This window comes from Hemitrygon akajei, chromosome 17 (assembly GCF_048418815.1).
Source record: "Hemitrygon akajei chromosome 17, sHemAka1.3, whole genome shotgun sequence".
NCBI classification, from domain to species: Eukaryota; Metazoa; Chordata; class Chondrichthyes; order Myliobatiformes; family Dasyatidae; genus Hemitrygon; species Hemitrygon akajei.
This window is the reverse complement of record NC_133140.1, coordinates 60,100,536-60,122,992: the sequence shown is the minus strand read 5'-3', so window position 1 is coordinate 60,122,992 and position 22,457 is coordinate 60,100,536. Positions and strand designations below refer to the sequence as shown.

At 41.6% G+C, this 22,457-nt stretch overlaps 1 protein-coding gene across 1 annotated transcript in view; it reads left to right on the top strand.

The window, feature by feature from the left end:
* The window catches only part of LOC140740488 (polycystin-1-like protein 2), a gene marked incomplete at its 5' end in the record, with an annotated part of 75,451 nt that overhangs the window by 31,165 nt on the left and 21,829 nt on the right, over positions 1-22,457 (top strand). Inside the window, 5 exons of the mRNA XM_073069666.1 lie at positions 4,214-4,399; positions 7,374-7,692; positions 12,708-12,841; positions 16,665-16,792; positions 21,853-22,013. Of these exons, the coding sequence (XP_072925767.1) occupies positions 4,214-4,399; positions 7,374-7,692; positions 12,708-12,841; positions 16,665-16,792; positions 21,853-22,013 (928 nt within the window). The remainder of the gene's footprint in view (positions 1-4,213; positions 4,400-7,373; positions 7,693-12,707; positions 12,842-16,664; positions 16,793-21,852; positions 22,014-22,457) is intronic.

Here is a 22,457-nt window from a genome sequence, read left to right as displayed (position 1 = left end):
TGTAAAAAAAAAACTTACCCCTGACATCTCCTCCATACCTACTTCCCAGCACCTTAAAACTATGCCCTCTCATGCTTGCCATTTCAGCCCTGGGAAAAAGCCCCTGACTATCCACACAGTCAATGCCTCTTACTATCTTTTACACCTCTTTCAGGTCACCTCTCATCCTCTGTCACTCCAAGGAGAAAAGACAGAGTTCACTCAATCTATTCTCATAAGGCATGCTCCCCAATCCAGGCAACATCCTTGTAAATCTCCTCTGCACCCTTTCTATAGTTCCCACATCTTTCCTGTAGTGAGGTGACCAGAACTGAGCACAGTACTCCAAGTGGGGTCTGACCAGGGTCCTATATCGCTGCAACATTACCTCTCGGCTCCTAAACTCAATCCCACAATAGCTGAAGGACAATGTGCCGTATGCCTTCTTAACCACAGAGTCAACCTACGTAGCAGCTTTGAGTGTCCTATGGACTCAGACCCCAAGATTCCTCTGAGCCTCCACACTGCCAAGAGTCTTACCAATAATACTATATTTTACCAACATATTTGACCTACCAAAATGAACCACCTCACACTTATCTGGGTTGAAGTCCATCTGCCACTTCTCAGCCTAGTTTTACATCCTATCAATGTCCAGCTGCAACCTCTGACAGCCCTCCACACTATCCAAAACACCCCCAATCTTTGTGTCATCAGCAAATTTACTAACCCATCCCTCCACTACCTCATCCAGGTCATTTATAAAAATCACAAAGAGAAGGGGTCCTAGAACAGATCCCTGAGGCACACCACTGGTCACCGGCCTCCATGCAGAATACGACCCGTCCACAACCACTCTCTGCCTTCTGTGGGCGAGCCAGTTCTGGATCCACAAAGCAAGGTCCCCTTAGATCCCATGCCTCCTTACTTTCTCAATAAGCCTTGCACGGGGTACCTTATCAAATGCCTTGCTAAAATCATACACTACATCTACGGCTCTACCTTCATCAATGTGCTTAGTCACATCCTCAAAAAATTCAATCAGGCTTGAACGACACGACCTGCCTTTGACAAAGCCATGCTGACTATTCCTAATCATATTATGCCTCTCTAAATGTTCATAAATCCTGCCTCTCAGGATCTTCTCCATCAACTTACCAACCACTGAAGTAAGACTCCCTGGTCTATAATTTCCTGGGCTATCCTTACTCCCTTTCTTGAATAAGGGAACAACATCCGCAACCCTCCAATCCTCTGGAACCTCTCCCGTCCCCATTGATGATGCAAAGATCATTGCCAGAGGCTCAGCAATCTCCTCCCTCACTTCCTACAGTAGCCTAGCTGACTTATCCAACTTGATGCTTTCCAAAATCTCCAGCACATCCTCTTTCTTAATATCTACATATTCAAGCTTTTCAGTCCACTGTAAGTCATCCCTACAATCACTAAGATCCTTTTCCACAGTGAATACTGAAGCAAAGTATTCATTAAGTACCTCTGCCATCTCCTCCGGTTCCATACGCACTTTTCCACTGTCACACTTGATTGGTCCTATTCTCTTACGTCTTATCCTCTTGCTCTTCACATTCTTACAGAATGCCTTGGGGTTTTCCTTAATCCTGTCCGCCAAGGCCTTCTCATGGCCCCTTCTGGCTCTCCTAATTTCATACTTAAGGTCCTTCCTGCTAGCCTTATAATCTTCTAGAGCTCTATCAATACCTAGTTTTTTGAACTTTTCGTAAGCTCTTCTTCTTGATTAGATTTACAACAGCCTTTGTACACCACTGTTCCTGTATCCTACCATCCTTTCCCTGTCTTATTGGAATGTATCTATACAGAATGCCATGCAAATATCCCTTGAACATTTGTCACAGTTCTTCTGCACATTTCCTTGAGAACATCTGTTTGTAATTTATCCTTCCAAGTTCCTGACTGATAGCCTCATATTTCCTCCTACTCCAATTAAACGCTTCCATAACTTGTCTGTTCCTATCCCTCTCCAATGCTATGGTAAAGGAGATAGAATTGTAATCATTATCTCCAAAATGCTCTCCCACTGAGAGACCTGACACCTGACCAGGTTCATTTCCCAACACCAGATCAAGTACAACCTCTCCACTTGTAGGCTTATCTACATATTGTGTCAAGAAACCTTCCTGAACACACCTAACAAACTCCACCCCATTTAAACCCCTCACTCTAGGGAGATGCCAATCAATATTTGGGAAATTAGAATCTCCCACCACAACAACCCTATTATTTCTTTCCAGAATCTGTCTCCCTATCTGGTCCTCAATGTCTATAAAAAACACCCAGTAGAGTTATTGACCCATTCCTATTCCTAACTTCCACCCACAGAGACTCTGTAGACAACCCGTCCACGACTTCCTCCTTTTCTGCAGACTGGTATTATGTGTACATACTGCTCTAGTCTTTGACAGGGATGAAAGTAGTACAGGCTAGTACTGGTAAGGAAGTTAAATTAGTTTTACACCTGACCATTGGCCTATTTAAAACTGTCCTACACTGCAACGTATGTTATTGTCAACATGCCTATATTTCAGAAGGCAGCAAGGTAGTTAACAAAGCATGGAGAAATGTTCTGTTTTTACTGTCCTAGACATGGAATGTAAAAGTACAGTGCTTATTTTAAGACAGAAGTTAGACCACAGTTCACATGGAGTGTATACTTCAGGGCAGCACATTACTGAAAGGATGTGATTACACAATAAAGTGCAGAAGGTACTTACAAGAATGTTGCTTGGATTGGAGAATTTTTGTTTTTAGGAGAGATTGGCTCGGCTGGTACTGTTTTCTCTGCAAGAAGGGAGACAGAATGCAGACTTAATTGAAGTGTATAAAACTATGAGAAGCTTAGACTGTTTTTCCTTACCAGCGAGGATTATTACCAGGGGGCATAAATTAGATAATTGGTAGAAACATCAAAGGGGAGTTCTTTGGAAAGTTACATTATATCAAGATATTTAAAGCAGAAACATAAGCTGGACTTATTTACAAGTGGTGTCTTGTTAATGTTAATGAGCGACACCTCATTTCACAGAATGTGCAATATGAAAATGTAGAAGATTTCATAATGTAATAAGATTTCATTTCATGTTGCACATTCAGTGACACGGTGTTGAGAAACGTTATGTATAACTATCCCTTACTGGTGCTGTCTCCTGATCAAGCTAAAGAGTATGGGAGAAGTAAGGAATTATGTGTGAGTGGATGAATATTGGAAGCTAGGTAATGTAGATTCAGAGGGACACGGTAGAAGACAGAAAGGACTAGAATATAGGAATAAGGCATCTACAACAAGGTGAAAAACAGCTCAAGAGGGAAAAGAATACAGGCGAATGAGAGAGAGAGGGAGAGGGAGATTCAGTCTTGCCACCATGGTCATAGGAGCTTTCAATACACTCCTTCTGCAACTCAGCAGCTGCTGGATTACAAATTGTGTAAAAACTAATTTTTCCCACTGCAACCAATTAGAGAAAAAGAAACAAGAAGTGAGTAAAATTATTATGTATTTTTTCTTTCTTTAAAATTTTACAGAGGATCATTCTTATGAATTGGAGCTGTATACATCCTGTTAATACAATTCCTATTCTTAAAGCACCTGAACAGTCAATTACGAATAATCGGTACAGAAATGCTTTGCACATCTCTTCTCAAACGTGGCATTGGGTGGTTGAATGTTGAACTTGGTTATGTTGCCGCCAAATTTTTACTAGTTCCATCACCTTTGTGCAATTGTTTCACTTTTTGCTCTGAAGATCTGACGGATCAAACGTTTTTTGTAAGTTAATGTACTGAATGTGGCTGATAACTGAATAAAGCGATAGAGGAGATAAGCCCCTGTGTCGTACGGTTGGAAATGTTTCCTGGAAAGTGGGTGGTATTGCAATCCTATATATCTCAGACCCTGTCATCTGCACATGCATTAAGAAGTGTGTTTTGAAAAATATTAACTTTGTGTTAATTTATATACTATTTTTTCACAAGTTCAGTCACAGTATATTTTATCCTGCATCTCAGATTTTTGGATGATGTTTTATGAATTCTACAAGGGTGATTTTCTGTAATCAAGCCGAATGTAATGGCGGGGTCAATTATACTTTGGTAAGCCAGCCGCCGCTGATACAGAAGAGACGACCTGACTTTTATATATTTGTGGTTAACATGACAAATAAAGGAACAAAAGTAAAACTACATTTCTTCCTTATTTTAGCGCATGTGCTGTTTCTGGTGTCTTTGTCGATTATTGCCTATGGAGAACGAAGTCCTCATTCCTTTTATTTAAACAAAGCCATCAACGATAGTTTTACCAGAAAGTTCAATGGCTCTGTAACTGTCGATGACTTTTACAATTGGTCTGAGGAAATCTTATTACCCAACCTCTATGGAACTTATGAAGGTAATGACAAAACTATTGAAACAATATTAAATAAGTGATTTAAAAAAAAAGAATATTTTGTCTTGATCAATTGATTCTGGAGGTTTGGAGGATAGCTAATGTTGTTCTAATGTTTAAGAAGGGCTCTAGGAATAAGCCAGAAAAGTACAGGCTGGTGAGTCTGACATCACAAGTGGGAAAGTTGTTGGAAGGTACTATAAGGGACTGGATAAATGGGTATTTGGATAGACATGGACTGATTAGAGATAGTCAGCATGGCCTTGTACATGGTAAGTCATGTCTAACCAATCTAACAGAGTTTTTTAAGAACTCAAGTTCTCAAAAGTGGATGAAGGCAAGGCAGTGGATGTTGTTTACATGGACTTTAGCAGGGTCCCACATGGGCGGCTGGTCAAGAAGGTTCAATCTTGGCTTTCAAGATAAGGTAGTGTGGTAAACTATGTATACCTGTCTGGACATGCCCCTCTGCTGACTGCTCCTGTGGCTCCTCCCACAGACCCCTGTATAAAGGCGATTGGGGCACTGCTCCTCCCTCAGTCTCCGAGATGTCGTGCTCCCTTTTTGCTATTAATAAAAGCCTATCATTCACTTCCTGTCTCTGAGAGTTATTGATGGTGCACCAGGTAGTAAATTGGATTAGACATTGGCATCATGGAAGAAGCCAGAGAATGGTGATAGATGGTTGCCTCTCTGACTGGAGGCCGATGACTCGTGGTGTACCGCAGGGATCAGTGCTGGGTCTGTTGTTGTTTGGCATCTATATCAACGATCTGGATGATAATGTGGTGGTAAACTGGATCAGCAAATTAGTGGATGACACCAAGACTGGGGGTGTAGTGGACAGCGTGGACGACTATCAGAGCTTGCAGCAGGATCTGGGCCAGCTGGAAAATGGGCTTAACAATGGCAGATGGAATTTAATGCAGACACGTGTGAGGTGTTACACCTTTGGAGGACCAAGCAGAGTGGGTCTTACACAGTGAATGGTAGGGCACCGAGGAGTGCTGTAGAACAGAGGGATCTGGGAATACAGATCCATAATTCCTTCAAAGTGGTTTCACAGACAGATAGTCTCATTAAAAAAAGCTTTTGGCACATTAGCCTTCATAAATCAATGTATTGAGTACAGGAGTTGGGATGCTATTTTGAAATTGTATTAGAGGACAGTGAGGCCTAATTTGGATTATTTTGTCCAGTTTCGCTCACTTACCTACAGGAATGATGTAAATAAGATTGAAAGAGTGTAGAGAAAATTCATAAGGATATTGCCAGGTCTGGAGGACCTGAGTTATAAAGAAAAATTGAATAGATTAGGACTTTATTCCCTGGAATGTAGAAGATTGAGGGGAAATTTGATGGAGGTGTACAAAATTCTGAGGGGTACAGATAGCATAAATGCAAGCAGGCTTTTTCCACTGAGTTTGGGTGAGATTAAAACTAGAGGCCAGGGGTTAAGGGTGAAAGGTGAAATATTTAAAGGGAACATGAGGGGGAACTTCTTCACTCAGAGGGTGGTGAGAGTGTGGAATGAGCTGTTAGCATAAGTGGTGGATATGGGGTCGATTTCAACATTTAACAGAAATTTGGAAAGGTGTGTAGACAGGAGGGTTATGGAGGGCTATGGTGTGGGTACACATTGGTGGGACTAGGCAGATTAATGGTTTGACACAGACTAAATGGGCCAAAGGGCCTCTTTCTGTTCTGTAGTGGTCTTTGACTCTGTGTGTACTGTTTCTGGAACCTTACAATAAGCCCTCTGGTATTACTAGATTATAGTCTACCTGTTACCTTATGTACCATGCATATCCCAAATTGACAGCTTAAACATCTGAAAAATGTAATGGTTTGTGCCATGAAACATTTTTAAAAGATTAGCTGTATTTATCACAGAGAGGTTTCAATAGGTACATTTAATGTCAGAGAAACGTAGGCAATATACATCCTGAAATTCTTTTTCTTCACAACCATCCACAAAAACAGAGGAGAACCCCAAAGCTCTCCCACACACAAGCAGCAGCAAAGCAATGACCCCCCCAATGATTTAATATTTCAATATACAGGTTTCCAAGCTATCCGAAGGTAGATCGTTCCTATGAAACCGTTTGTAAACCAAAATGTCGTAAAGCAAAGAAACAATTACCATTAATTTATATGGGAAAAATTTTTGAGCGTTCCCAGACTCAAAAGATAATCTATCAAATCATACCAAATAACATATAAAACCTAAAATAACATGAACATATAGTAAAAGTAAGAATGATATTATAAATATATAGCCTATATAAAATAGTGATATTGTATGTACAGTGTAGTTTCACTTATCAAAATTGGGAAGACAGCGAGTCAAAATCGATGTGGAGAAAAAAATCCACACGTACACGCAAGCGCACGTACACGCCTACACACGTACACACTAATGTACATACACGGTCATGGTAGTCTTTCTCAGGGTAAACACACGTATAAAGCAGGCATCTTTTTTTCATAAAAGTGAAAATCCTCTTTGGTTAGCGAAAACAAGTACTAATGTAGGTCTTTTGTAACAGCATGCTGTCGTAAAGCGAGCGTTTGAAAAATGGGGGCCACCTGTACATCGAAACATGCCATGAAATGCATTGTTTTGCATCAAAGCAAATTGGTCAGGGTTGTGCTGGGGTAGCCCACAACAGTTACCACACTGCCAGTGCCAAAATAGTACGCCACAGCTCACTAACGGTAACTGTATGTCTTTGGAATATGGGGGGAAACCAGAGAGCCAAAAGGAAACACACACGGTCACAGGGAGATCATAGTCCTTACAGAGAGCAGTGGAAATTGAACTGCAATCTTATAGCTGGCATAGTGCTAACCATTACCCTACCACACTGCCCTAATTTTATATTTTATACTCACTTGTGCAGTCACTGAACACCAAGTGACGAGTGGAAATAAATGTAATGACTAATCGGATAATCATTGCACACTTCTTGTCCAGGATTTATAACAGACGGGAATTCAAAGCTGATTGGCAGCCCCCGTGTTCGACAGGTGCGAGTGAAGCCAGCTCCTTGCCCTGTGCCAACTAGGTTGCTGGATAGTATTAAGGAATGCCGTGCTCCCTACTCCTACAGCGATGAATATATGTTGGACTTTGGAAACAGCAGTACTCATACTGACTCTTCGAGCATTGCTTCCTCTTGGAAATATCAGAGTGAGTCACAGCTGAACGGATATCCCATTTGGGGAAAGCTTGCAGCTTATCGAGGAGGTGGTTTTGTGGCTGAATTGGGCACAGAGTTCAAAACTGCATCCAGGTAACCAAAATTTGCAAAGATAATCAATTATTTTCCTACAGGAACTTAATGTCATCAGAGATTGTTGTGCTTGTTTCAAGTAGTCCGAAATTATTTCATGTTGACCAATGCGGAGTATGATCATGCAATATGAAACTACATTTATTATAAGAAAACAAAAAAAATTGCAGATGCTGCATATCTGAAATAAATCTGAATTTGGGGAAGGCCCAGTAACATAACGTTTCTGTAGAGTGTTACAGCAGCAACAACCCGGGTTCAGTTCCACAGCTGTCCGTCAGAAGCTTGTACATTCTCCCAGTTACTGCATGGGTTTCCTCTGAGTTTCCTCACACAGTCCAAAGACATAATTGTTTAATTGGTCACACAGGTGTAATTGGGCTGGAAGGGCCTGTTACTGTGCTATATTTCTGAATAAGAAGATGAAAATTCTGGGAACAATTTAGCAGCTAGGCAGCATCTGCAAAAAGACAAACTGAACCACTGTCTTGAGTCAAAGACTATTTGTCGAAATATCACTGGTTTTCAACCGACGATGTTCACTCTCTTTCTCCTTCAGATTGCTATCTGGCCAACTACATTTATCATATATTTTCCTTACACATTTTAACATCAGTCTGAATAAAACTAAATAAAACTGTCTCTCTTTATTCACAATATAATCCTTTAATTCTTTGATTATTATTTATCTCTGTTATCGAGGGTTACACTTAATAGGTCAATTTTTAACCAGCTGGGAAATAGCATTGCTTCCTCTGCATGGTATGGATAAGATAATTGCAACCAGATATTACAATATAACTATGCTATAATTAGATGCATATACCACTAACACTTTGGCTATGTTAACAAATCACAAAAGTTTTTTTTTTAAAGTTACAGCTTCCTAACAGAGAAACTAACTGAATTTTGCAGCTTTTCTGAAGTGTGATTACAAATTGACAAATTCAGTTTCATGCTGGATTTATGCACTGGGGAGATAGAGTGTGAGATTCGTGATGAAATAATTTGTGGAAAAAGAATCATTTGAGGTAATTTAGACAAGTAGGACATCTACTCAGTGGGCAATTTATTAGGTAGCTCCTATACCTAAATAAAGTGGCCATTGAGTATATGTTCATGGTCTTCTGTTGCTGGAGCCCATCCACTTCAAGGTTCAATGTGTTGTGCATTCACAGAATCTTTTCTGTGCACTGTTAGTGTGACACATGGTTACTGTCACCTTCCTGTCAGCTTGAACCAGTCTGGCCATTCTCCTTTGGTCTCTCTGATGAATACAGTATTTTCCACAGAGCTTCCGCTCACTGGCTGTATTCTGTTTTTTGCACCTTTCTCCATAAACTTTAGAAAATGTTGTGCATGAAAATCCCAGGAGATCAGTTTCTGAGATACTCAAATCACCCCATCTGGCACCAACAAACATTCCATGGTCAAAGTCACGGATCATATTTCTTCCCCATTCTGATGCCTTTATGCATTGAGTTGTTGCCACATTATTGGTTGATTAGATATTTCCATTATCGAGCAGATGTACATATCTGATGTACATGTACATCAGATGTACAATAAAGTGGCCACTGGAAGTGGACTGTCTTTGAAACAGTCTGACAAACCTCATATCATGAGTTAAATCTCTCTGAAGTCTGTTGGGAGTTACAATCCATTCTCCTAAAGGGTAAACTGTTAGTTCACATTTATTGTGAAATGCATTATATACATATCATCTTTCTTTCTTCAATTTTAGAAAACACATTTCCTGAAAAATCACTAACACCTTTTCAGAGATGTTCCCTGCTCACCTTGCAAACAGTTCATAGTAGGGGCAATACTGCCCCGATTACTATGTTTCAAAAGCTTTTAAAGGAATGTCGAAACCTGCAGGAATGTGATGGCAGGAGGTTCGATCATTAGCAAGAGTCTTTACACCAGGCAGCCAGAGCAGCAAAGTGCCGGAGAGTGGGTCAGGTTTGGTTAAGAATGGAGGAGAGGGACAGAAGGCGGAGGAGTCAGAGACAGAGAGAGAGAGATATGACACGCTTGCTGTCACAAATATATGGCCATCCTCCCTCAGTTTCCACTTCAACCCTTCCTGTTTGACAATGGGCAGGGTAGAAAACAACTTTCTCCTTTCATCCGTTTTACTCTACCCTTACTCCTTCCATCAGGCACCATCCCACACTTGCTCCCCCAACCCACTCGTTCTCTTCCTCATTCACTATATTTCTCCCTCTCTTTCCCTTTCCAACCGCACACCCACCCAATTTCTTCTGTAGCTTTCAGTCCACCCTTTCAGATCAGTGGTGAGGGGTTGTGACTGATAGCTGAGGGAAGGTGTGACCCCAGCTGATGTTGTGTTCCACCATTTGGGAAAACTTACCAAGGTACATACCAATGTTTGAGTCGCATTCTCTATTGGCCCCCTCATAAAATTCTTGGAAGATCTTCGTATACGCAACCCTTTTTTACACTGTTGATTCTGGTGGAATTGGTACTGGTTTATTATTACCACATGTACATTAAACCGTGCCTTGCATACAGTTAATACACACAAAATGCTGGAGGAACTCAGCAGGCTGGGCAGCATCTATGGAAAAGAGTAAATAGTCGACGTTTCAGGCTGAGACCCCTCACCAGGACTGGAGAGAGAAAAGATGAGGAGCCAGAGTAATAAGGTGGGGGGAGGAGAGGAAGAAACACAAGGTGAAACTGGGAGAGGGAGAGGGGTGAAGTAAAGAGCTGGGAAGTTGATCGGTGAAAGAGATACAGGGCTGGAGAAGGGGGAGTCTGATGGGAGAGGAGAGAAGGCCATGGGAGAAAGAAAAGGGCAGGAGCACCAGAGAGTGCAGGCAAGGAGAGGGGGAAAAGGGGATGGGGGGGCGGGGTGGCCATTACCAAAAGTTAGAGAAATTGATTTTCATCAGGTTGGAGGCTACCCTGACTGAATATAAGGTGTTGTTCCTCCAACCTGAGTTTGGCCTCATCATGACTGCACAGGAGGTCGTGGACTGACATGTCAGAATGGGAATGGGAAGTGGAATTAAAATGGGTAGGCACTGGGAGATCCCACTTTTTTGGTGAATGGAGCGTAGGTGCTTGGCAAAGTCGTCTCCCAATCTATGTCGGATCTCAATGATATACGACAGCCACACCAGGAGCACCGAACACAGTATATGACCCCAGCAGACTCACGGATGAAGTGCCACCTCACCTGGAAGGACTGTTTGTGGCCCTGAATGGTAGTGAGGGAGGAGGTGTAGGTGTAGCACTTGTTCTGCTTGCAAGGATAAGTGTCAGGAGGGAGATCAGTGGGGAGGGACAAATAAACAAGGGGGTACTTATGATCCCTGCGGAAAGTGGGGGGATCACATTGGAGATGGTAGAAGTTACGGAGAATTATGTGCTGGACCCAGAGGCTGGTGGGATGGTAGGTGGTAAATTCGATTTCTTGAACATCTGGTAATGGCCACCCTGCCTCCCCTCCTTCACCATTCTCTATCCGGTTTTTCCTCTCTCACCTTATCTCTTTGCGTGCACTCTCTGGTGCTCGTTCCCTTTTCTTTCTTCCATGGCCTTTTTTCCCTCCAATTAGATTCCCCCTTCTCCAGCCCTGTACCTCTTTCATCAATCAACTTCCTAGCTCTTTACTTCACCCCTCTCCCCGCTCGGTTTCACCTATCACCTTGCGTTTCTTCCTCCCCTCCCTCCCATCTTCTAACTCTGACTCCTCATTTATTTTTCTCCAGATCTGAGGAAGGCCTCAGCCTGAAACGTCGACTGTTTATTCTTTTCCATAGATGCTGCCTGGCCTGCTGAGATCCTCCAGCATTTTCTGCGTGTTGCTCGGATTTCCAGCGTCTGCAGATTTTCTCCTCTTTGCCTTGCATACAGTTCTTGCAGATTAAATCATTACACAGTGCATCGAGGTATTGTAGAATAAAATAAAAGAATAACAACGCAGAATTAAACTTGTAAAAGCTGCTGAAAAAAGAGCAGTGCAGGTAAATAAAGTGCTAAATCATAATGAGGTAGATTGTGAGGAAAAGAGTCCATCTTACTGTTCAAGAGGTCCACTCAAGAGTCTGATGACTGTGGGACAGAAGCTGTGCTAGAGCTTGTGGTATCCGCTTTCAGGCTTTTGTATCTCCTGCCTGGTGGGAGAGTGGAGGAGAAAGAGATCTTTGATGATGCTAGCTGCGTTACTGAGGCAGCAAGCAGGATAGAACGTCTATAACTTCTGTAGCACCACTACCTCGGTTTAAAGACATTATTTAAATGATTTTCTTTTTTTGATTGGTAATCTGTATCTACTGCATGACCTCCTCATGGAACAGCCCCTTATATTCTGCCTGGGTCACCTACAAACCAATAAACATTGAATTCTTCAGAATCAGAATTACGTTTAATATCCCTGGCATATGTTGTGAAATTTGTTGTTTCAGTAGAACATTACAATGCATAATAATAAAAAACTATAAATTACAGTAAGAAATCTACTATATATAGCATAGGGAGTGGGGAATTTGAGGTCTGTGAGTTTTGTTTCTTTTTCTTTTTGTGTGTATTTAATGGCTATCTGCAGAAGACAAATCTCAGAGTTGCGTACTTTGACAATAAAACGAACCTTTGAACCTTCCTTGCTTATCAGATTCCAGTTTTTGCAGGCTCTCGTTTCCATGAATCACCTTCCAGCCTCTGACTCTACCTCCACAGTCCCTTTCACCACAACAAATGCTGTATTTCAGTATCTTTATTGCTTGCTTCTTCATGAAGAAGATTAGACAGTGGGTGTCATTACCCTGATTCTGAATGCATCCAACGTTAGCATGCGTCATCTAGCAAAGTATTTCCACAGCTACCACAGCTTTTGTTCATTGATGGCTGACACACAGCTGCAACCTTCTTTAAAGGAGCTTACTGTTCGCTTACTATTTTTTGATGCATAAACTGCAGATTTTTCTTTTAGAGTGTATGTTTAATCATCTCAAAATCTATATAAAATTTTGTTTTCCTTGCAGAATTATTAAGTACCTGAAAGACAACAGCTGGGTTGATATGCACACCAGAGCCATCTTTGTAGAGTTTACAGTCTACAATGCAAACGTAAATTTATTTTGCGTGGTCACACTGATGCTGGAGATGAAAGCTATCGGTAAGAGACAAATATATTCTGCTTTTATTGCAGTTATTAAGAGGATGACACTTCAAGGAAGCGTCCAAGTGGAGCAGGAATATAAAATCAATGTGTGTTTATAAGCATTAACAAAGTTCGAAGTTAATTTATTATCAAAGTGTCTACGTGCCAGCATATACAACCCTGAGGTTCATTTTCTTTGGGCGTCCTCAGTAAATCTATAGAATAATAACCACAACAGAATCAATGAAAGTCTGCCCAGCTTAGGTGTTCAACCGGCGTGCAGAAGACAACAATCTGTGCAAATATAAAAAGAAAGATATAATAAAAAATAAGCAAATAATTAACGAGAACATGAGATGAAGAGTCCTTGTAAATGAGTCCATTGGTTGTGGAAGCGTCTCAATCATGGGGCAAGTGAAATTGAGTGAAGTTTTCCCCTTTGTTCAAGGGGTTGATGGTTGAGGGGTAGTAATTGTTCCTGAACCTGAAGCTCCTGCACCTTCTTCCTAGTGGCAGCAGCGAGAAGAGAGAATATCAGCATTTCCGTATTGAGCACCATATGTAAACCATGTAGAAACAATCACAGTAAGATTCATTTCTGTTTCTGAGTCTGTATTTGTTTAGACCATAAGATATAGGAGCAGAATTAGGCCATTTGGCCCATCGAGGCTGCTCCACCATTTCATCATGACTGATCCATTTTTCCTCTCAGCCCCAAGTGAGGCCTGATCAGCGCCTTGTAAAGCCTCAACATTACAAACCTTGCTTTTATAAGACCATAAGATATAGGAGCAGAATTAGGAGTCTGCTTTGCCATTTCATCATGGCTGATTCATTTTTCCCCTTAGCCCCAGTCTCCTGCCTTCTCCGCATATCCCTTCACGCCATGATCAATCAAGAATCTATCAACCTCTGCCTTAAATATACATAAAGACTTGGCCTCCACAGCTGCCTGTGGCAAAGAATTCCACAGATTCATCACTCTCTGTCTAAAGAAATTCCTCCTCATCTCTGTTCTAAAAGGATGTCTCTCTATTCTGATGACATAGGAAACATCCTCTCCACATCCACTCTATCAAGGCCTTTCATTGTTCGATAGGTTTCAATTAGATCACCCTTCATTCTTCTGGATTCCAATGAATACAGGCCCAGAGCCATCAAACACTCTTCAGATGACAAGCCGTTAAATCCTAGAATCGTTTTTGTGAACCTCCTTTTAACCATCTCCAGTTTCAGCACATAATTTCTAAGATAAGGGGCCCAAATCTTTTCACAATAGGTTTAGGTTCAGAGGTAGCTACTAATACATCTGACTAACATTACTGCTTCGTGCCTCTGCCTTAAGATGCATGTTGAAGCCTTGCCTTACACAGTAATTCAGATTGCAATGCTGAGGGTATACATCACTACCAGAACAGAGGCTATTGCAGTGAGACATTAAACCAAAATCCTGCCTTCTCAACTGGATATAAAAGGTCCCATTTTTACCATTTGGAAAATAAATGTAATGGTGCTCACTGTTCATAGATCCTCACTCACAAGTTGCTCTTAAGAGGGAATTGGTATCAGGTTTATTATCACTGACTTACATCATGAAGCTTGCTGCTTTGTGGCAACAGCACATGTAAGTTACAAGAAAAAAAGTGGTATAAAAGGGGAATAATGAGGTCGTGTAAGAACATAGAAAATCTACAGCACATTACAGGCCCTTCAGCCCACAATGTTGTGTCGACCATATAACCTACTTTAGAAGCTGCCTAGAGTTTCCCAACCGCACAGCCCTCTATTTTTCTAAGTCACATTCACAGACTGTTCATAAATCTGATGGTGGAGAGGGAAGAGCTGTGCCTAAAACATTGAGCGTGCGTCTCCAGGCTCCTGTACCTCCTCCCTGATGTTAGCATTGAGAAGAGTGCATGTCTTTGGTGGTGGGGGGTCCTTAACGATGGGGATTCATCATCTTTACACAAATCTTTGAACTGACATTTCAATGCTAAAGAAGTAAAAGCTTTTTGGGAGGCAAAATTAATTCTTCAGAATTCTTTCCATGAAGCCCAATGTGATATTGTTAGAATAAAAGAATGGTTTTTAATAACAATGGAGGGTTATGGGCTGAATTCAGTCAACTAGAACTACAGGGGAGAGTGCTGTAGTCAGCAAGGACCAGTTGGTCTGAAGGGTCTATTCTTGGGTTTTATTACTCCATGACTTTATTATGAGATAAATCATTGCATAAACATTGTTCACATGCCAATATTGCTATTGATTGTATTCATAGAGATTCATGCCAGAATTACAAAAACTATATTTGTTTAAAAATATATTTTGTTTCTGTGGTTATTTTGATTCCTGGGAAATCATGTTGCAGTGTTGTTCCCAAGTCATAAGGCTACTGAAGGTAGTGCTGGCTCTTTACTGGTGGGTTTGGTCCAACAGTGCACCAGGTTAGAGTAAAGAAGGCAGTAATGAGGATGATGTGTTAGGATGAAGACAGCCCACAATAAATTCAGCCTACAATGGAATAAGAGCCGATTCAGAGATAAATCACAAACTTTCCTTTTGATACTTAATACTGTGATCTCCCAACATGAATTATATCCATGAAAATTGTAACCATTAGGACATTTTTGTGTACTATGCTCTAAAATGGCAGTCAAGACCTGTAAATATTTGTGGGCCAGTGTTGTGGGAAAGGTAGTCCTGCAGTAAATTTCTGTCTAAAGTATGTGGAGTAGGCATAATGGTATCAGTCATGGCTGATATGAAGCCAGCACAGCCACTTCTCATCTTAACCCTTTGGCTTCCCTGGCTGATCACTTGTTTGCCTAGTTTCTGTCCCATCCCCCATAACTTTCAATAGTTTCTAACTTTGTGTAAGGCCATAAGACACTCCAGAAAGTACAGGCCCAAAGCCATAAAACACTCCTCATGTGTTAATCTTTTATTCCTGGGATCATTCTCATGAACCTTCTCTAGACCCTCTCCAGTGCTAGTGCATCTTTTCTTAGATAAGGGGCCCAAAACTGCTCATAATAGTCCAATGCCTTATAAAGCCTCAGCACTACATCCTTGCTTTTGTATTCTAGACCTCTTGAAATAAATGCTAACGTTGCATTTGCCTTCCTCCCCACCAACTCAACCTGCAAGTTAACCTTTAGGGAATTCGCACAAGGGCTCCCGAGTCCCTTTGCACTTCTGATTTCTGAATTCTTTCCACATTTAGAAAATACTCTATGCCTTTACTCCTTCTAGCAAAGTGCATGACCATACACTTCCCAACACTGTATTCCATCTGCCACTTCTTTGCCCATTCTCCCAGTCTGTCTAAGTCCTTCTGCAGAGACCCTGCTTCCTCAGCCCTACCTGCCTCTCCACCTATCATCTGAAAACTTGGCCACAAAGCCATCAATTCCTTGACATATAACATGAAAAGAAATGGTCCCAACACAGACCTCCGCAGCACACCACTGGTCACCAGCTGCTAACCAGCAAAGGCCCCTTTATTCCATTCTTTGCTTCCTGTCAGTCAGCCAATCTTCTAACCATGCTAGTACCGTTCCTATAATACCATGGACTCTTATCTTGTTAAGCAGCCTCATGTGTGGCACCTTGTCAAAAGCCTTCTAAAACGCCAAGTAAGCAAAACCCATTGACTGTTCTTGTCAATCCTGCCTGTTATTTCCTCAAAGAATTCCAACAGATTTGTCAGACAACATTTACAATGAGGCAATCACGAAATGATGTAAGGCATCTTGTTGTGTCTTTATATCAGGTGCTGACAAAACTTCAATTGTTGTAAATCCTCATCAGTTGTAAACCTTCTCTCCCCCCACCCCAGGTGTCTTTCTTGGCAATGTGGAAACAGAAATCATCCGATTGTACCACTATACCGACAAAAATTATCCTTCCATTATTGGGGCACAAATTGTCTTCATGCTTGTGGTCATTTACTATATGATCATGCAGGTAGGTGGGATGTCTGGCAAAGCATTGTTCATTGAAATATTCTGGAAATTATGCTGCATGGTATTATTGTGTAAATATGCTAAACATTAAAATGGGAAAATAATTTATACATATCTGTGATATGTCTATGCATTATCACAAAGGAAGATATCCAACTTTTAATAATCATATTTTCCTTTATAACTGAACATGTCTTCATCAGTTGGCCCCAAGGGCTTGATGCAGCATGAGAACGTGTGATACTCTGCTTGGACAGGTGAGTGAGGAGGCTGACAGACCTGCAGTTCATTCCAAAGTTCTCAAAGTCCTGGTCATTGTCTTTATTTTTAAAAATCATAGCACTCATACAATTGCTAAGCTCTCTTTGATGAATTTTATGTCCTGTTTAATGGAATTTACGAGAGTCTTTGAACTTTGGCATGAGTTCCAGGCAAACCATTTTCCAGGTGCCTCAGAGCATAGATAGTCCAGTCCATAGGCTCTGCTTTTGCAACTAATGCAGTCCTGGATCGAATTAAGTAAGTTCTAATTACTGTGAGCAATGTCCCTGCCATACCTGATCTGCCAATGTCATTCTAGAGTTGGCATCCTGAAGATTTAAGACACATGTGGTCAACTGCTATCAGTTGTATCAATACCATAGATGGAACCATGGCATCCTCGATGTTGAAACTGTTGCTTTTTTAAAAATTTTAAATGTGATAAGTATTTTGTTGGCCACGAGTCCATGGTGGTGACTGAAGATGTCCTTACTTGAAGACTGTACATCACTGCAGGTAAATCCCTGAGCTTCCTCTTACGAAGCTGTGAGGGTGGTTAAAGAGGCAAATGTATTCAGATCATGATTACTTCAAGCTATATGTAAAATGAATTATGCATTTAATTCAATGCATATATTTGTCGCATAGAGATAAGGCAATAAATGAGTTGCAATCTAATGACACTGGATTTACCAGATGTTAGGGTAATTGGTTGATCTTTTATCTTTGAATCCTATAAAAGCTCATCTTGAATCAAAAATCATGCAGGAAAGGAGGAATTGGGAAGAGGTTTGAAAGCCTGGGATACTTTGTGTGTATTTAGGATTGGTAGCATTCCATCTGAAGCATCGAACCATTGCGTCTAGAGAAAGACTGGCAACAGTTACTCTGTAAACAATTGGAAACAAGTTTGTAATAGATGTTTGTTTATTTGATGTACATTTGTCCTCTGCTTGATGGGTTTAGTTATAATGTGTAGTACGAGTGCATGTTCTAAAGCCAGTGAATGATATATCCAGACTTATGTGCAGTTAGAGCAGAGGTTCCTAACCTTTTTAATATGCCACAGAGCCTTGCCATTAACTGAGGGGCTTTGGACCCCAGGTTGGGAACCCACAAGTTAGAGTATAGTTCCATTTGAAGCTTCGTGGTGCTGTGGAGGAGCTCTACCAATGGGTCGCAATACCAAGCAACACCAGAAACAGATTAATAACTTGTAAATAAGGACCATGTGCCGGCCAGCGGTGAAGTGGCATCTGCATCGGACTTCGAGGCGAGAGGTCCCGGGTTCGAATCTGGCCAGCTCCTTCGCTTTCCATCCTAGCTGGGTTGAGCGTCGAGCTAGCAACTCGGCCTCACAAAAAACAAGACAGCAAGCTTGGGTAGCAGGATATTTAGAAGGTTAGTGGGGGAAGCTCATGGCATGATACTCCCTAACAGAAACAATATGAGGAAACCCATTCTGCCCTGTTCCCGCCTGCTGCAGGTTTGCTGGATCACCTTCTGCTCATGGGGACAAGGCTCTTTAAATATACAAACCCATCAGGGATGGTTGGAATTGGACCACATACTGTGAAAGTTTGCCCATTTAATGGAAGTTCAAAGTCAGGAACAGTAAATGCACTCTTTAGGGCTTTCCAAGAATAATACATGCCCCTGTCATTGTGGCTACCCCACACTGGATAATTGCCTCTTTCCAGACCTACACGGTCATCTGGGCCGGGTGCTTAGCACCCTACCTTGGACCCTACCCTACCTTGGATCCTACCCCACACTGGATAATTGCCACTTTCCAGACCTACATGGTCATCTGGGCCGGGTGCTTAGCACCCTACCTTGGACCCTACCCTACCCCACACTGGATAATTGCCACTTTCCAGACCTACATGGTCATCTGGGCCGGGTGCTTAGCACCCTACCTTGGACCCTACCCTACCCCACACTGGATAATTGCCTCTTTCCAGACCTACACGGTCATCTGGGCCGGGTGCTTAGCACCCTACCTTGTTGGTGATTTGAGCACTGTACAGTAATTAACAAAATGGAGCTCTTGCAGACACAAGGCAGCTGACTGGTTTCCCTACAATAGGCAGACAATAATGAAAATCAACCTCACACATTACTTTGATCAGTGTTTCCAGCAGAAGCCAGAAAGGAGAAGTAAGTAAATAATTGTACAAATGTTAAGCTGTATTTACAGAGCTGACTCTGAAGGGAGTTTAATGGGACAAAGTCACATGAGAACCCTGAAAACAGTGTTATCTGTAATCTCTGATCATAAGGTGCTACCAATGACCAGTGGAAATAGGAATCATAGGTGGTCATGCTGTTGCCAGTGTTACGAATGTGCCACAACTCTGAGGGGCCGAAGGGTACAAAGTAGCCCCCTCCTTTTCGAGAATCGCAAGATCGCTATTAATTCAGGTCTGGGACCCAGGAAATGAGAGAGAGACGTCCAGCATACACAGGTTTTTGGTATGTGTCCTGGCCTCTGAAAGGCGGAACCATTGATAACGACTATTGTCTCTTGGAGATGGAATTGTGTATTGAGTACTGTACTATTCATTGAAGCCCTCAGGGGGTGACCAGAGTGGGCTGGTTGAGGGATTGCATAATCCCATCCTGATTGACATCTGAGACCCCGTGAGTAAGGATAAAAGAGGGTCTGGGGAACAACCCCTTCAGACGCACCAGGAGAAATGCTAGAAATCCCGTGACAGCGTTTAAGAGCGACAGCCGGTGGGGGGCTCGCGTGCGTCCTTTCCCTTTTCCCGGGATTGGGGCCTTACCACGGAAGAAAGGCTTAGCTAAAGGAGAGGTCACCCCAACGGAAATTTCGAAGGATCGACATCATAAAAAGGACAAGCTGGCAAGTTTCTAAAATCTGCCTCTCTCTCTCCAACCAAAGGCTGCAGCCTGAATGAACTGAGTGACTTTTATATTTCTATCGGACAATACATTATCCCCTAGACAACGATAGAGCTTATTTCTTATTGATTATTATTATACCCGCACTTTTAGATTTAGTATTGACGACGTATATTATCTGTATGTTTGCATTGATATTATTTTTGTGTATTTTTATTAATAAATACTGCTAAACATAGTACCATCAGACTTCAACGGACCTCTCTATCTTTGCTGGTAAGTGACCCAGTTACGGGGTTCGTAACACCAGCTAGGATGGAAAGCGAAGGAGCTGGCCAGATTCGAACCCGGGACCTCTCGCCTCGAAGTCCGATGCAGATGCCACTTCACCGCTGGCCAGCACATGGTCCTTATTTACAAGTTATTAATCTGTTTCTGGTGTTGCTTGGTATTGAGACCCATTGGTAGAGCTCCTCCACAGCACCACGAAGCTTCAAATGGAACTATACTCTAACTTGTGGGTTCCCAACCTGGGGCCCACAGCCCCTCGGTTAATGGCAAGGCTCTGTGGCATATTAAAAGGCTGGGAACCCCCGCTCTAACTGCATGTAAGTCTGGACATATCATCAACTGGCTTCAGAAGATGCGCTCATACCACACATTATAACTAAACTCATCAAAGGGAGCACAAATTTACATCAAAGAAACAGACATCTATTACAAAATTGTTTCCAATTGTTTACAGAGTTTTGCAGCCCAAAACCACGCCAGGTGACTGCAGTGGAACCCAAACGATGTCCAGCAACAATTCAATCATATGAGCCAGCCCAACAATTAAGTCTGAGCATTAGATTATGACTTCAATCTTTGCCAATGAAATGGGATGCAACATTCACAATTTCATTACCCGTCAGTCCTAGAACAGACTCAAGCTGCAGAAAACTGTGTTAACTCTGGGAATAAGCTGGGAGAAGGGGGGTAGCTATTGTATGAACTCTTCTTATTTCTTCCTGCAACTTGCTTTTTTTTTAAACCTGAAGTGTTAATCCATTTACTTTAATTAAAATAGCAAAGAAAACTGTTTTGAAAGGGTGTGTTGTGCTGCATTATGTTTATGCTACAGTTCCATGCCGTATCTCAGATCTTGGCTTGAAATGTCGAACATTTCTGCCCCTTCCTGTTGATGTTGCTCAACCTGCTGAGTTCTGCCAGTAAATTGTTTGTCGCTCCAGATTCCAGCGTCTGCATTCTCTCTTATCTCCCCGCTCTGATACTCTGTCTCTAATCCTTTCATCCTGACCATGAGTAAGGTGTTCAGGGTCTGGACCACATGACCCTCTTTATAAATTCTCACTAAATTACTCTTGTATGCATCATAAATCCCTTATCAAAATTTCCAATGTTAATCCAGAATGATGGCAAATGATATTTTGTGTTTTTAACCTATTCTCTCCTGAGGCTATTTATTTATGTGCTGGGATTGTATTCATCCTCAATTAATTCATTACAACTACCAGCTTTTATGTTAAGTCTTGCTAGTTTAATGCCAGCAGCTGGTTTAATGATCCAGCTATTCTTCAAGCAGTCCTTGCTAGCTTTCTATGGAGATCACTGAAGTTCCCCTTCCCCGACTAAGGGAAATGAAGCAAATTGGTATCTCAAACACTTCAGCACAGACATGGAACCTCCTGTTCTTTTACTTTATTAATTAGCTGAGCAACAGGTTTATCACATCACAAAGCAAAGCCACTATATTGAGATTAATCGTCTAGTTTAAACTCAGGTCAACTATAATGAATGAAAATAACCAAATTGTAGTTTGAAATGAAACATGCTAAAACAAAAGTTGCTATTTAACCCTAGGGTGTGATTATGAAAGGAAGTATTTATTGCTAAATTCGCCTATGCTATCTGTTCTATCTCCTTTCTCAGGGAAAAGTATTAAAGCAGAAGAAACTAAAGTATTTCTGGAACAAATGGAACATCATTGACATGGCCATTATAATGTGCAGCTGGAGTGCATTTGGACTATATATAAAGCGAGCAGTGCTTGGAACGAGAGTTATAGAGAACTACCTCCAGAATCGGGACAGGTAGCTGGGTTACTTACTGTTAGGATTAGTCTGGAGTTATGGAATTATGTAAAAATAGTAGATATCAATTCAAATGAGAACCAGTCTTCAGTTCTAAGTGTAAATTGCAAGCAGTAATCAGCTTGAAGTTAAAAGAACAACTTAGTAAACAGACTACTGCCTACAGAGCACAGGTTGCTGGCCCGCGGCGGGTGGCTGGATGCTAAAAGATACGGTTTGCAAAGTGAAGTAACCATGAGACATTCTCATATGCATCTGCCAGATGCAAGTCAATGGGGTTATGTTAATTGGCATGCACCAAACTGGGCAACATGGCCTGTTATTTTGCATCCTTGTGACTAAGTTCAAGGAAGCTTAAAAATCAGACTGATATTGACACTTAGCATATCAAATAATGTCACTGGCACGTTTGATCAATCAGCACTTGGGATATTTGTATACTCA